The 15,904-nt window shown below is 37.0% G+C and overlaps 1 protein-coding gene and 1 non-coding gene across 2 annotated transcripts; both read left to right on the top strand.

Moving 5' to 3' along the window:
- The first annotated feature begins 3,020 nt into the window (after positions 1-3,020).
- On the top strand, positions 3,021-3,127 carry LOC114914536 (small nucleolar RNA Z103). Its single transcript, XR_003801881.2, has one exon. It is a non-coding gene; the product is annotated as a small nucleolar RNA Z103 (small nucleolar RNA).
- Positions 3,128-4,116: 989 nt separating this feature from the next.
- LOC105051365 (stromal 70 kDa heat shock-related protein, chloroplastic) lies at positions 4,117-14,285 on the top strand. The gene is made up of 8 exons (XM_010931758.4): positions 4,117-4,803; positions 6,835-7,087; positions 9,558-9,637; positions 10,666-10,808; positions 10,920-11,018; positions 11,398-11,587; positions 12,643-13,041; positions 13,660-14,285. Exons 1-8 carry the CDS (start codon positions 4,246-4,248, stop codon positions 14,059-14,061), a joined length of 2,124 nt encoding a protein of 707 aa, XP_010930060.2. The 5' UTR covers positions 4,117-4,245; the 3' UTR covers positions 14,062-14,285.
- Positions 14,286-15,904: the final 1,619 nt, after the last annotated feature.

Below are 15,904 nucleotides of genomic sequence, written 5' to 3' on the forward strand. Positions count from 1 at the left end.
AGAACAATCAGAATCAAGAATCCAAATAATTGAAGAGTCCATACCTGAGGAGATGGTCAACACATCTCCCTTCTTCTCTGACTCAGTAGCAACTTCAGCCTCATTAGGATCCTCTTTCTTCTTGGACTTTAATTTAGGACAATCCTTCTTCCAATGTCCTTCTTGCTTGTAGTAGTGGCATCTGTCATTCCATTTTTTGACTTGGAGCTAGAATGGTTTTTCTTGACACTTTTCCTTTCCGACGTCATCTTTCTTGATCCGAACCCTTTGCCATCAAATTATCACCTGCATCAAACTTGTGCCTGGTCTCATTTGATAACAAGGTTGTCTTGACCTCCTCCATCTTCAAAGTATCTTTGCCATACAAGATGGTGGTCTCCAAGTGGTTATAGGACTTGGATAAAAATGAAAGAAGAATAATAGCCTGATCTTTTCCTCCACGTCCACCCCCAAACTATGAAGCTGTGAAATCAACTTATTGAATATATTTAAATGCTCTAAAAGATCACCCCTTTAGATATACATAAGCTATAAAGTTATTTTTTTAAATATAATTTATTAATGAGGGACTTTGCAATATAAAGATCATCTAATTTCTTTCATAAATCAGAGATAGTACATTTTTGGCAATCTTCAACATTATTTATTACCTCATCTGCCAAGCACAGCTCAATAGTGCTAGAAGCTTTTAGAGCAAGCTCTGACCACTCATCTGCATCGGTAATACCTAATTTCTCATTATCAAGAAGAGCTTTATGAAGATTTTGTTGAACTAGGGTTGCTTTCACTCTCTTCTTCCATAAGTTGAAGTCTATTTTGCCACTAAATTTCTCAATTTGAACTTCATCAACATCTTGGATACACACACCTGATCAACTTAGTAGAAATATACAAAAAAATTTGACTCTGATATCAGATGTTATGAAACTAGAGGTATAGCACAACAGAATAATCAAATAAAATTGTATATCCCCAAACATATTTGTGTATCAAAGATTAAAAAATATAGCAAAAATAGATAAGAGCAAACCACACAAGGACATCAGGATTTACGTGGTTCGACCGTCGCCTACGTCCATAGAAAGAGCAGAGAGAGATCCACTATATGTAGAAAAATAAATGGAAGGAGAACCTTACACCAAGCATCGGTTCTCTTTCCAAAGAAAAAACAAACAGCAAATCAAAGTCTTCTTCACCAACAAGATACTTCCAAATAGCTGCCACAGCTCCAAACAGATACGATGTCTCACAAACTCACGACCCTCAAGACTAACAGAAGAAGAAGAAAGAAAAATAATTGTTGCTATACTCCGATATATCTTTTTTTTTATGGCAAATATAGCACTTATATAAAGTTAGATAGAAGAAAGAATAAGACCATCGGCATGGATGACATGATCGGATAGAATTTAAAAATAATAGGAACCCACACTTTGTGCAACATCCCATCACGACTTTGTAGCCTCCAACAACCCATGTAACCACCAAACAAACCCATATCATATGATATTATGGTTGACCAAGTCAACCACAACAGAATTTTATGTGCATTAGGAGGATATACTTATTTTTTCTAATGCTTTGTTGCTGTCCTCACTGTTGAAGTTTTGCCAAAACAATTCATCCAACTCTTCTATTCATCTTGGCAATGTTCAGTGGTATATTTATAGAGTTCTTTTCTTTTCCTATTTGATGCTCATGGCTCTTCACATAGCTTCTATATCTCAAATCATGAAGGCTGAAATCTCCTCAACATATATCTCTATTGATACATCAATATGTTCTAGGTATGGCTGCTTGGAACTCTATGGCATTCATTGTGTTCTACCAAAATCTTACTCTTTACAATGCCGACATCAACATATCCAAGCTTCTAAACTAGCAGTTGCAAGTTTGGTGTTAAAGGGCTTTTGTCTTTACCCTGTTTCATCGGGAGTTTGGTGGTTCATCAATTTATTTTTTGTTCATTTGAGACTTTGTTTGACTATTCTCCTATGTGCTTTCTAACCCAGCAATAGTTTTTGGTTTTGTTACTCAATATGTAATTAGTCAAACTCAATGTGTACTCTATTCAGTTTCTTTAATATATAGCCACTGGCTCTAGGGGTGGCAAAAATTGATCCAACCCGCTAATCCGACCCATTTTTGACCCATCTTAAATAGATTTGGATTTGGACTAAACAGGTTCAGATTTAGATTAAACAGGTTCAGATCAGAAATGGATCAACCCATTTAATCTATTTAATAATCAGCCGGATTCAGATTTCGGATAGTTAATCCGTCTAACCTGTTTAACCCATTTAATAAATTGATCAGAAAGTCGGATCAAGTTGTAACCCGTGAACCCGCCAGCCACTAAATATAAAACCTAAAAGCTAAAACCCTAACCCATTCGCCTGCCGTTTGCTCGTTCCTTTGCCTCTCTAGTCTCTTCCGATCTTTCATCTTCCCTCTCTGACTTCTGGATCTAGGGTTTCCTCTACCTCCATGGGGGCATTCTCTTGGTTGCCCTCCGTTCTGGCTACCACTTGCTCCTTCGTCCCCTCCGCCTTTCGATGGAGAGCATTGCCGCTTCGCTCTGCAGCGATCGCGGTCCCTCGGTGCGGCCTTCGTCCCTCCCATCATTGGTTCTCCCTTGGTGCTCCAATCCAGTAAAGCTCTCTTTCTCCCCAAGTGTTTTTGATGTTTTGAGCTGTTTGATGTAGTTCTTTGCGTGTTTGTGCCTTTCTTTTGCTCAGACTTTATGTTTTTCAAGTTTTTGTAGTCTTTTTTTTTTGGGTGCGTTGGAGAACAGATTACTGATAGAGATTTTTCTTGTGGCTGTCGCATGTGAGTCAGACACTAAACTCATGTCTTCTCCATCATCTACTCTTTTCTCTTCGTAACTCGGGCATCATGGCCTGATCGCAGATCTGGAGATATTTTTTAGTTTTTTTTTAAAATTTTTATTGATCTTTTAAAAAACTTCTTAGTTAAATCAGATGGATATATCTTTTTTGATGCGATGGATGGAGTTTTTTAGGGAGGTAATGATCCTTTCTCCACATGATCGACTATGATTATATCATAATTTTTGTTAGTTTTTTTCTCTAATTTGAGGAGAAATCAAGCCAGGATTCTGATCCTAATTTACCTCTACCATCTCTTCTCCGATTAACGATAAAATTTTTTCTTTTAATGATTATATCGTGCTTGATCGAACATTTCTTGGTCTCTCTTTGATGGGAGATGGGAGAATTGGTCCGAAATTTGGTTTATGCGTTTTCTAGAGATTGTAGATTATTTTTTAATTTTTAGATACTAATATTTCAAAAATCGAGCCGGAATATATTTTATAATATTTATTTATTTATTTAGTAAATATGTTAAATGGGTTGGATCGGATCAGTTAAACAGATTTTTTGTTTAACTAACAGATTAAACAGATCGGATCGGATGATTGTTTATTAAATAGATCAGATTCAGATTTAAAAATTTGATCTATTTAATAAACAGATAAATTAGATTTAATATTTTTTTAATTCAATCCGTATTTGATCTAATTTTTTTTATGATTTAATTATTATTTTTAATTAATTTTTTAATTTATCAAAAAAAATAAAAAAAAATTAGCCCCACATGATTATATGGGTCAGTTCATGTGGCTCGGATTGTATTTTTCGTATGAAAGGGTGATTGTTTTTTTTTTTTAGCTGCAAGGTCTTATCTTATACGGCTTTTAAAGTTTTTTATTTTTTTATGTATCTACACGTATCTCAAAATGGATATTTCATAATCCGACGGTTGAACCATTCTTTCACGCGAAAGGTACAACCGGAACCCTGGTTAATGTGGATCAATCCACGAAGATACTCGGCGTGATTTCCAGTGGAATCCAATCCAATATGCATCAAGGCGAACGCATTCTACTCCTTGAACGCGCGCGGCATTCCTCGAAACCCCTACCGCCGGAAGGAGTGGTTCTGCCACTGAACACGTCCTCACTTCTTCTGCACCATTTATTCCGTTTCACACGTGCAGAACGATCACACTCCTTCCCCGAGCGCGAGGAAGCTCCTCGGCCTTCCTAACCCTTCCAGAACCTTCCACGTGTCCTTACCAAACCACCATAAAGCTCCTCTTCCCCACTCGCCCCTTATCCCCCGACTGTCGCCTGTCTTCTCCTCGACTTCGAATTAGGGTTAGGGTTTTAGAACCCTTTTCCTCGTCGAATTCCTCCTGCTTGGGGTTCCCCACGTCGCAAAAATGGCGTCTTCGTCCGCTCAGATCCACGTCCTTGGCTCCGCCGCGGCGTTCCCCTCCTCCCGGAAGCCCTCCGCCCGAATCTCCTCCTCAAAATCTCTCTTTTTCGGCAACCGCCACTCGAACGGCATCAATGGGGCTTTTCTCAGTATAAGAAGGGGAGCCGGCAGGGGGAACCGGGGCTACGGGGGTCCACTCCGGGTGGTGAGTGAGAAGGTGGTGGGGATCGACCTGGGGACCACCAACTCGGCGGTGGCGGCCATGGAGGGCGGGAAGCCGACGATCGTGACCAACGCCGAGGGGCAGCGGACCACGCCGTCCGTCGTGGCGTATACGAAGAACGGTGACCGGTTGGTGGGACAGATTGCGAAGCGGCAGGCCGTGGTGAATCCTGAGAATACCTTCTTCTCGGTGAAGCGGTTTATTGGGAGGAAGATGTCTGAGGTCGATGAGGAGTCGAAGCAGGTCTCGTATCGTGTCGTGAAGGATGAGAATGGAAATGTCAAGCTCGAGTGCCCGGCCATCGGGAAGCAATTTGCTGCTGAGGAGATCTCTGCTCAGGTCGTTTTCTTCTTCCTTACACGCTTGTTTTAACTATTAACCTTGCAATATGTATCTTAAGCGTTTGGCAGTTTTGCTCATAGCTGTAGTTTGTCAAAGTTTGTAGTCATTTATATATGAAATGTGATATAGGTTGTATTGCAAAGGTTTCTGTTTCTTAGAAGCGAACTAAGATTGTGTTGTCTTTATTGATGCTAAAAACTTAGATGATTTGGTCTCTCGGAATTCTTATTAGTTTGTCATTGGCTTTCTTCTGAATTAGCTCTTCCGGTGTTGCTTAAGTCGCAGACTATGTGCCTAATTGTTGATATTCATAAATTTTTAGACTAGCTTTGCATATGGGGTTTGGTTTTCTCCTAAATGGTTATTTGCACATGACCATTTTGAGAAGGGCATATTGAGGGTGTGTTTCATTTTTTAATAAATTAGAGTTCAAAGGACCATCCTTGTAGTTAGCATAACAATTTTTGTTTTTGAACTCACTTGCTCTCCCTTATATCTTTATAATAAATGATTCATTTCTATGTCTGTTGGTCTTGAAACTATATATAAGTAGCTTAATTTCTTAGTTGTCATACCAAAATTAGCCCTATAATTGTATTTTTCAAAATAACCATAATCAGGTTGCTTTTCGCATATTTACAATATTCCTATAATAATTCTACTTAGGTTTCTTTTCTAAAAAAGTTTAATTCATGCTACACTTCTTCAGAAGAAGGGATGCTAACATTGCTAGGCTTTGAGAGTAAGAGTGATAAAAGGAGTCAGCACAATATGTAGGAAGAAACCCGGTGATACTAACTTTTGAACAAATAGGTGAGGGAAAATTTAATTTAGTAAAAAGGAGAATATTTAATAACTTCTATAAAAGAAATTTTAGAGTATTCGGACTTTTGGAACCTTTAGGAGTAGGAAGAGAAAATCAGTGTTCTAAGAAGCAGTTGCAGTATGCAGGTGGTCAAGGGACTGCATACTGCATATGCAGTATGCGGGCCACATATGGCTGCATACATGGTCTCTACATTTGAATTTTTTAAAAATAAATATAGTATACTGAGTATAATATAAAAACCATAACAAACCGGCAATTAGTGCTTATTATTTGGTATCTGATACTCAATAGTTATAGTATAATCCACAATTTAGCTCTACTAACCTAATATTGCCATATTAGGCCTACCTGAAATCCACATCAAACCTGACCATCAGCTTCAATGTGCTGCACCTATGTGGGACGACATAAGAGTGGGTTGTATATGTAGCTTCACCATGCTAAATGGGCTTACATATGCAGTTGTATGGTTTTAAGCCAGTTGCATATGTGGCTAATACAGTGCTAAGTGGGACATATTTTTAGTCCATGTGCAGTATGACCTTGTATAGCATTGGATGTTAGGAACTGCAGTGTGGTCAAGGGACTGCACTCGCATATGCAGCATCATACATCACATTTTAGAGCATTGGATAGAATGCTTTTAAATCAGGAAATAAAAGGTGATTTGTTACACATTAAAAAGTTAATTATAAGTTGATTATTTTCAAATCTTTTTAAAATTTAGATTTTGATCAAATTATCTCAAGTCCAACAACTTCAGAAGCCATGTGCATCTACACGTGTTATACCTGGTAATACTAGATGGTTTCTTTCATTTGAACTGTCACATAGTTTCTTTAATTTGAGCTGTCACATAGTTTCTTTCATCTGAACTGTTTGAGAGTTAACCTTTATGTCATACATCATGGAAGCTTATATTTTGTTACCTTCCTTTCAAATTTTATATCTGCAGTGCTGGTTAAAACAAGTTGGTTTGAACTTTAGTCGACCCTTATTGTGGTTGCATAGTTGATCCTTATTGTAGTTGCATTGAATTTAGTTGAATGTTCTTTTAGATTAAGATATGTTAGCTTTTAGCCACTAGTTGAGAATGTACATAGAAGTTGTTTCTTTTATGATGGTATAGGGGTTGAAACTTGAAATTGCATCTAATTTATTATGCTAACCTTGAGCATTTAAAATCATCATGCCTCCAGGTTTTAAGGAAGCTCGTTGATGATGCATCTAAGTTTTTAAATGACAAGGTTACAAAAGCAGTAGTCACAGTGCCTGCATACTTCAATGACTCTCAAAGGACAGCAACAAAAGATGCTGGTCGCATTGCTGGTTTGGATGTTCTTCGTATTATCAATGAACCCACAGCTGCATCATTGGCATATGGTTTTGAGAAGAAGAACAATGAAACAATTCTAGTGTTTGACTTGGGAGGTGGTACTTTTGATGTTTCAGGTAAACAATCTAGTCAAACTCTAAATTTCTCCTCATTTTTATTTTATTTTTGAATTAATTGTTGTTGTTAATAAGCATTGGTAAGTCCACTATGTTGTAGTTGCCTATTTGTGGATATGCATCTATGTCCTCCCTTAGTTTCAACAAGCAGATTGTAGGTGAATGTAATTGTATTTGGAGAGTTGTCTTTATGAAAGCATACTAGACCTTATAAGATATAGAATTAATTAAAATTAGTAGTTAAAGCTTTAGCTGCAGAGGAGCAGTTGCAAATATATTTGCAGTTAAAAAAAATTGTTTTGTTTATTGTTTTTATATTGTTTAGCCGGCACATCGTCGAGGGCCTAAGGATAGTTTGGCTTTTGCATTCGGTCTTGTTACAGTAGGATAATGCTTTTATCAAGAAAGCGACCTTAGCTAGGAAAAAAGAAAAAAGCTCTTTGTTACTCATATTATTATAGATTCAGTTGCCATTTGATTTTCATTTTTGATTAACAAGAGAGCAATCATGAAAGATTCTATTCTGTTGCAGAACATTTCTCCTTTAAGAATGTTTCTGTTTTTGTGAGAGTAGGTCATATGTTATTAAAAATGATCTTGCTCTATGCGTTCACTCAAAGCTCTCCCTTTTGTCTTCAAGGGCTTCACCATCTCATAGTGTATTCCACCTTTAAAAGGGCGTCCCTCAATAATCAATTTTTATGCCTTATTACATATATTATTTTAGAGAGAAATCAATGCAAGTATGAAAAATGTATAATTATGAGGTTCTAAAAAATTTACAACAACAAAAAAGCCCTGTAAAATGTTCTAATACTTGTGATTTTTCTATCATGCTTTCAAACTGAAGTTCCCATGTTCATTTTGAATTTCAAAATGACACCCAATAGCTACAGCAAAAATTTTAAAGCATTTTAAAATTCATAACATTTGCATAATAACAGAATACTCACCTATATAAAATTATAATGCACTCTTTGCTGGATACCTCCCTAGTTTCAGTCAGCATTAGGGAGTGAAATTAAAGAAGCGTACCCACTATAAGTGGGAGTATATCTCCCAATTTGCATGATAATGATAGAATATATGATGGTACAGGAATCTAATTCTCAAATCTCCAGTTCATTGGCTCCCTTGAATAAAAAACCTGCATTAAGTGTGCTCGGTATGTTAAGTTTTAGTTATTTCCTATATTAGAAGGGTATGTTGTATATGTTCATAAAATTATCTGGTGTCTCCATTGTTGTACTTCTACATTGTACAGATTGTTGCCCACCAACAGAGATCAATAAGATCTTTGTAGGATCATTATTTTATTGCAATGCTAAATATGATAGACTGGCTTCATATTTCTGACATACTTCAATGAGTTGCTCGATGTTTTGATCTTCTGAATACAATCAATCAAATAGAATATTCTAGCTCAGCAGGTGATTTTAGAAGAACCAGCAGAGGATATCACAAAGTTTTGGAGATAGGAACACAGGAATTTTAATTACTTTGAGTTTTTTATGGGCTTGTTATTTAAAAACAATATTTAAATAAACTTATGAGAAGAGATAAGCATTAAGTCACAATCAATAGTTCATAACATTGGACAAGTATGGGCGGTCTTGTGATGAAAGGGAATAGTGAACAATGTGTTGTAAAGTTATACGTGGATAAGGAATTAGATAAACTAGAAGTCCACTTAAAAGGGGAAATTGTTATCGTTGGATATATATTGTTAAGGAATTAAAATTGAACTTAAATTTTGCTCCTGATATGATGTGTGAGGTAATAAGTATTTATATTGGTACAGAACTTAAACAAGCTGAGCTGAAAGTCGAGTATTATATGATTAATTAGTTTTTCGCTAAAGAGGTTCTTAACCTAGAGTTTAGTTTGTCTTGTGAAAAATGTCAACAACATTGTGCTGGAGTTGAAAATATTTGCGTTGTGAAAAATGTCAACAAGATTGTATTTGAGTAGAAAACGTTTCTGAAAGCTGGGTTCCCATCATTTGCATATCTTTGGGCTGGTTTTACTCTGGCCTTGTTGTACCCTTGTCCTGTTGAAAAAAGGTTCAAAACTTGGTTTTGGTTCTCGGATGCCAACAGAGTTTTGGCTTTGGTAAGTTTGACAGTTTTCCTCAAGTTTCCGCATTTCAGTGAGAAGATTCATAAAGGTTACAACATTAGGAAGTAATAGTTGAAATGAAACATGAGCTACTGGTTACCTGATGACACATACATCTCACTAATCAATCAAACATGAATTAGGTGCTATCTGACGGCACATACTTTTGCATGGAGTCTCTAGAAATATGTTTGACAACATATTTTCTCTAATACAGATAAGTAACAAGTTAAATGCTGTTAACTATTTTTAAAGAGATGTTGACTATTTGGATGTAGTGAATAGCCTTGTATAGCATTTTGCAGAACTTACATTACCTTACAGTAATTGCTTTTATAACATTTTGCTGCAGTTCTTGAGGTTGGAGATGGTGTGTTTGAGGTGCTCTCTACATCTGGAGACACACATCTTGGTGGTGATGACTTTGACAAGGTTAGTTCTTCCATTGTGACTTAATATCACAATAATCAAGACTTTGGTGCTAGCTTGCTCAGTTTGACTACTTGATGTACTTGTATGTGTGCATGTGCACATTCCAGACCATCTCATATTTCATTGTACTGCATGTATGTGTCATTTATGAAACTTTCTGCCACTGGAGGTAAAACTTTTCAGTGATCACACAATATGATTCTTTTCATTAAGTTATGCAGTGCCTTGTTTTTGTATGATCTCTGTTTGAGTAAACATCATTCTTCAAGGAGTCAGATTTTCATGCATCAATCAGAAGACCCGCCAGGTGTTATCTGATGATATATGGATTTGTGACATATAATTTGCAGTGTCAATTATTTGTTACCTGCCATGCTCAACTGCCATGTTTATAGCTCTTTCATTATTTACTTGGAGCTAAATAGGTGAAAACTTTTTCTTTTTCATTGGTTTCTAATGCACACATCTTTGTTCTGTGAAGTTTCATAAACATTTTTTTAATATGCCATTAGCTTCCGCCTAGATGTCCTTTCTGACTACTTCTAGCTGGGTTTCCTAGGAGTCTTACCCTTTCTTTTACTTCCACAACATGTGGTCCATTTAACACATCATCCCGATAAACAACTCCACCCCTTCTCTCTCTCTCTTTTTCTTTTGTTTGTTGAAGCTAATATGTTTGTCCCTAATATGGTTCTATTAAATATTGTTCATTGTTCTATGAAATTCATGTATCCTTGTCCAAATTTGTTTCAGTTACTGGATGTTCTAATATGTTTTCTACTCGTTGTAATATGTCATTGACAGATTCTAAACCTTTATTTACATTGATAATTCTTTGCTAAGGTAGCTAAAATTTAGTGTGTTTAAATGGCCAAAATTAAACTCACATATGGTGGTATACACCCTAAACAGCATCCATGCAGATGCTTCGCTCATGTAATCTGACAGTATTTAGTGCGCTTACAGCAATTGACCTATATGTGCATTGTGTTACCCAAAAAAATGCTTATTTTTCTCACTTTCTGCAGAGGGTTGTTGATTGGCTTGCTGGTAACTTTAAGAGAGATGAAGGCATTGATCTTTTGAAAGACAAACAAGCTCTTCAGCGACTAACTGAGACAGCGGAGAAGGCTAAGATGGAACTATCATCCTTGACGCAAACAAACATTAGGTTAGATTCTTATGTCACTTCAATTTCCTTTTTGATTTACGTGTTAAACTCTCTTGATCTCTATCTTTTGTAACTCTTCCTAATGCAAGAAATATTAATACTGTTTGTCAGTCTGCCATTCATTACTGCAACTGCTGATGGCCCCAAGCATATTGAGACAACCATTACAAGGGCTAAATTTGAGGAATTGTGTTCTGACCTTCTTGACAGGTATGACTTATCTTTTGTTGTTGTGGAGACATTAAGAAAATATTGACTAGATGGTTATTTGCTTTCTATTTATTTCCTTGATTTTTTTAAATTTTTTTTGAATAATTACTTTTTTAGAAATCATCACTTCTTTCTATTTGGTGATCTCAGCTCTTTAATTTTTGTCCATGATGAAGTCATACTTTGCTAGAAAACATCACTTCTTTCTATTTGGTGATATCTGCTCTTTGATTAAAGTTAATAACTTTAGGTATGTACCAAGCATGCCAAGTGTTAAATATTGGACTGTTTATGTTCTCCATTCCATCTTGCTTCTAGACATTTGTCTGTATATTTAACATATTTGATGCTTATACCTTCTTTTGTTGTCTTTTTTTAGACTTAGAACTCCGGTAGATAATGCCTTAAAAGATGCAAAACTTTCATTCAAGGATATCGATGAGGTGATACTTGTGGGTGGATCAACCCGTATTCCAGCTGTTCAGGAACTTGTTAAGAAGATGACAGGAAAGGAGCCAAATGTTACAGTCAACCCTGATGAAGTTGTTGCCTTAGGGGCTGCTGTTCAGGTCAGTATTTGATCTGAACCTGCTCACCATGTTACTTGTGCAATTATTTGTTAAAAGGCCTAAAAATAATAATTTGTTCAATTTACTAGTTAGTAAGCTATGCAGATAATTTCTGTTGGATTTATCTTTCTTCTTTAACCAGAGCCATATGGCATTTTGTCCTAAGCTGGAACATTTCTTATGCTTTGCTATTCATCTTTATTGACAACTGCTACTAGGTAGGTAAATCAATATCACTACATGTTATTGAATCGTTGTTGCTTCAAGTAGTACGATAAGGGATTAATTTTCTGTAGCACAAAACTTGTACTGATTGATGGTTATTTATTTTATTATTTCTTGTATAAACTATGTAAAGCGGTATGGTATCTTCATTCTAGATTACAAATTATGCCTATCATGACAATGTTAGGGACATTGAGGTGAAAAATGCTGTTTAAATTATAAAAGATTCGATATGATATTTGCATTGGAAGACATGCAAGCTCATAAAAGTACAGAAAGAAATACAAAATATATTTTTTAATATAGTTTTGTTTGTATGATGTTTTCATCCTCTGACCTAACTATATTCTATAAAAGTCTGTTATCTTTTGAACAGCAGAGGAATCATGCTTTGCTCTTACAGATATCTTCATTAGATAGATATTCTTGTTGTTGCTGCTGGTATGTATTACTAAAAGATGCATCCTAGTTCATGACCTCATGCCACAAACTCTGGAAAATACTAAAATTGAAAAATAATTTTAATGATGAACCATGTTTTAAATAGCATAATAGGTCTAATAGACACCTTATATCGCTGCTATGTAGAGATGTACTTTTGAATTACTGACATGCTATGAACTTTGTGGGTTGATATGCATCCATCAATTTCTCAAATGGTTTTGCAAAACAGTGACCTGCTCTTTTCCCAATTACTATAAATATGGTACAATCTAGGTGGTTGCTTGCCTTTGTGCAAGTTTTGCTGAAACTAATCTGTTAGCTAGTTCCTTTCAATATTTCTCATCTGGGATGACTGACTTATTCATAATTCATTTTTTCTGTTTCAGGCTGGTGTTTTGGCTGGAGATGTCAGTGACATTGTTCTTCTGGATGTTACACCACTATCTCTTGGTCTGGAGACTCTGGGTGGAGTGATGACAAAGATCATCCCAAGGAACACCACATTGCCCACCTCCAAATCGGAGGTCTTCTCTACTGCTGCAGATGGGCAGACAAGTGTTGAGATAAATGTTCTTCAGGGTGAAAGAGAGTTTGTGAGGGACAACAAATCACTAGGAAGCTTCCGTCTTGATGGAATTCCCCCAGCCCCACGGGGAGTCCCGCAAATTGAAGTCAAGTTTGATATTGATGCCAATGGTATTCTCTCAGTTACTGCTGTAGACAAAGGCACTGGGAAGAAGCAAGACATCACGATAACTGGCGCTAGCACATTGCCTGGTGATGAGGTATGCTTTCTTCAAGTACCACGTGAAGATAACTATACTTTCATACTTCAGATTGCATATGGAGGCTCTGTCGTGTATTAAAGATCTGGTGTTTCCATTGGTGTTGTTGGAGAGTAGCTATTATACTTTATCATATTGATTGGCCTTTTTGTTTTGATACTTACCTTTTATTTTGATAATTATGCCACTATTGCCTCAAAAACTCATTGTTTGATATTTCTAGCAATAATCCAAGTGAATCTGAGACAGGCTTTGTTTTGGTGAAAATCGTTTCATTTGATCTCTTGCTTAATTGTGATTTCACGTGTTCAAGTTTTCTCCTCTGAATTTGCAATAATATCATCTGATGTCATGTATTTTTGTGTTGCCCACTAGTGCTGCTAAAATCATTTGAAAAGGTTGGCATAGGATGTGTCCTTTAAAATTTGTTTATATGCACCTGTTCGCAACTTCGCGCATTGGCTATGTAAAATAGAAAATGCTTGTTTCACATTTTTGAACTCTCGGCAACAAGTACGTTTAGTCATTGATATTTACGTTTAGTCATTGATATTTATCCTGAAGCTGAGCATAGTTAAATAATAATTTTTTTTTCTTTCTTTTTTGGGAACTATGCAGGTGGATAGAATGGTGAAGGAAGCTGAGAGGTACGCCAAGGAGGACAAGGAGAAGAGGGATGCCATTGACACCAAGAACCAGTCGGAGTCAGTGGTGTACCAGACTGAGAAGCAATTGAAGGAGCTGGGAGACAAAGTTCCAGCTGCTGTCAAAGAAAAGGTGGAGGCAAAGCTTAAGGAGCTTAAAGATGCCATCGCAGGAGGATCTACCCAGAGCATGAAAGATGCCATGGCTGCCCTCAACCAGGAGGTGATGCAGCTTGGGCAGTCGCTCTACAACCAGCCTGGAGCTGCTGGGGCCGGTCCAGCTCCTGGGGCTGATGCTGGGTCTGCAGGCTCCACTGGCAAGGGACCAGATGATGGTGGGGATGTGATTGATGCAGATTTCACCGATAGCAAGTGAAGATGGATCATTGGGTAGCTAAAACATCTTAGGCAACCAGGACTGAATTTTTTTACACAATTTGTATAGGATATGGGCGTGGTGAGTTTAGATTATTCTGGCATCGCCTCGATCTGTTGTGGAATTTTGAAATGAGAAATATTCACAGGAAGGCTAGATTTTTCAAGATGACTTGCTGGAATTGGTTGTGGACTGGGAAAAGTTGAAAAATATTTTTCAGCCAAGCCTTATCTTACTTGTGGAATCTGCATTTTTATTGAAGATAAATCACTTGAATAATATGTGCACGAAAGTTTATATGCTCCTATATGAAAATATTAAAACCCTCTTCTTCCCTTTGGTAAGCTTTTTCATGATACTGTCTTTATATCGTTTGTTAGTTGTTTTCTGTAAATTATCGAGCCTTGCTTTTGTTTCGGTACCTGCATGATGCTCCTCCAATAGGTTGACAGATCTTCCTCTGCTTGTGAAGTATAGTCTTGAAACGGCTGACAGCTCTGCTTGCAGATGTTGGCGGCTGGCAACACTTCAAGCTTGCAACATTTCGTCTCTGCGTACGATTGGAGGGAGGGGATGGACTGATTGCATCTTTTACTTGATTTGAGAAAGGGAGCAAAACAAAAAAAAAAAATGGAGATATGGAAGCAAGAAGGGAAGTAGAAAGCAACGTCAAGAACAAACTCCCAGACTAGATGTTTTTCCTTTCATTTATGTATTTTATTTTGTTCATATTTATTGTACACATATTTCACTATATTTGTTATACTTAGATTGCTCAGGCTTCAACATACTCTTTAGTGTATGGCTAGCGTTGGTAGTTCAAGAAACTAGTAAAAAATGATGGCAAAAACTATGATAAGGAAATCCAGTTTGTTGGGGCATAAGATCTAGATCAGCTAGCTGCGTTGAAAACAATGTGAGGAAGGGTTGGTGGTGGTAATGGTGCATCTAAGCTTCAAAGTCACGAGAGAAAAGTAGTTAGCCAGTACCCATGGTTGTAGTCCTGCAAGGATGAGACATCTGTAAAGAACCATGATTTAGATGCATGGTAGGTACCTACAACACCATCATCCGAAACTCTCAACGATGCAGCCTTATCATTTATGCCCAAAGATCGATTTTGTAGCTGAAGTGGAACATGACATGCTTCATGGAGGGTAAGTGAGACCCTATCAAGTGGAGGACCAACTTGCTTCTTGCAGAAACACTGATAGAAACCAGGACTTCAATCTCATGGATGTTTAAATGCATCAGATACCAAAACATTGTATATCCTCATTGGTGTTGTTCCTATCAGTATCTTCAAGCCTGCTCAATGACCTCGGCACAGAATTCATCAGGCCCCTTATTCTATGTTTGTGCCTATGTATCAAATTATCAGAATATAAAATGCCAGGATTCCAGGGGTTCCATCATTGAGTGTTGTCATTGGGTCAAGGATGTAGATCAATATTACCAGATAGTGCTTTTTTTATAAGCGCAATATGGAATGAGACTGGCATCAACAGCTTGAAATGATAACTTCTGGTTGAAAACTTCTTGTTTGTGGTAAACTGAATTATTTTTTCCAGCTAATACTGCTATGCTATGCAAAGTTATGGATGAACAATCCCTATTTCCATTGCGCTTCATAGGTAAGAACCTAGATTCTGAAAATTGAATCAACAAGAGATAGGAGTTAACCATATCTGTTACCCAGTCAGCCTTTAAGGCATCATTTAAGCTCCGAAAGTACTGAAATCATTGTGGATTTTGGTGTGAAACTCCCACCAAGCATGATAGAAAATAGTCCAACGGGGATTTCTGAGGACCTGCTGTGGAGCCAGTTTGAACTCAAGGGTCT

This window comes from Elaeis guineensis, chromosome 9 (assembly GCF_000442705.2).
Source record: "Elaeis guineensis isolate ETL-2024a chromosome 9, EG11, whole genome shotgun sequence".
NCBI classification, from domain to species: domain Eukaryota; kingdom Viridiplantae; phylum Streptophyta; class Magnoliopsida; order Arecales; family Arecaceae; genus Elaeis; species Elaeis guineensis.

Bases quoted from the DNA above. Each gene is read 5' to 3' on its own strand.
- LOC105051365 (XM_010931758.4), top strand. From the start codon at position 4,246: ATGGCGTCTTCGTCCGCTCAGATCCACGTCCTTGGCTCCGCCGCGGCG. The intron at 11,019-11,397 runs GTATGACTTATC...GTCTTTTTTTAG, and splicing joins TGTTCTGACCTTCTTGACAG to ACTTAGAACTCCGGTAGATA. The intron at 11,588-12,642 runs GTCAGTATTTGA...TTTCTGTTTCAG, and splicing joins CCTTAGGGGCTGCTGTTCAG to GCTGGTGTTTTGGCTGGAGA.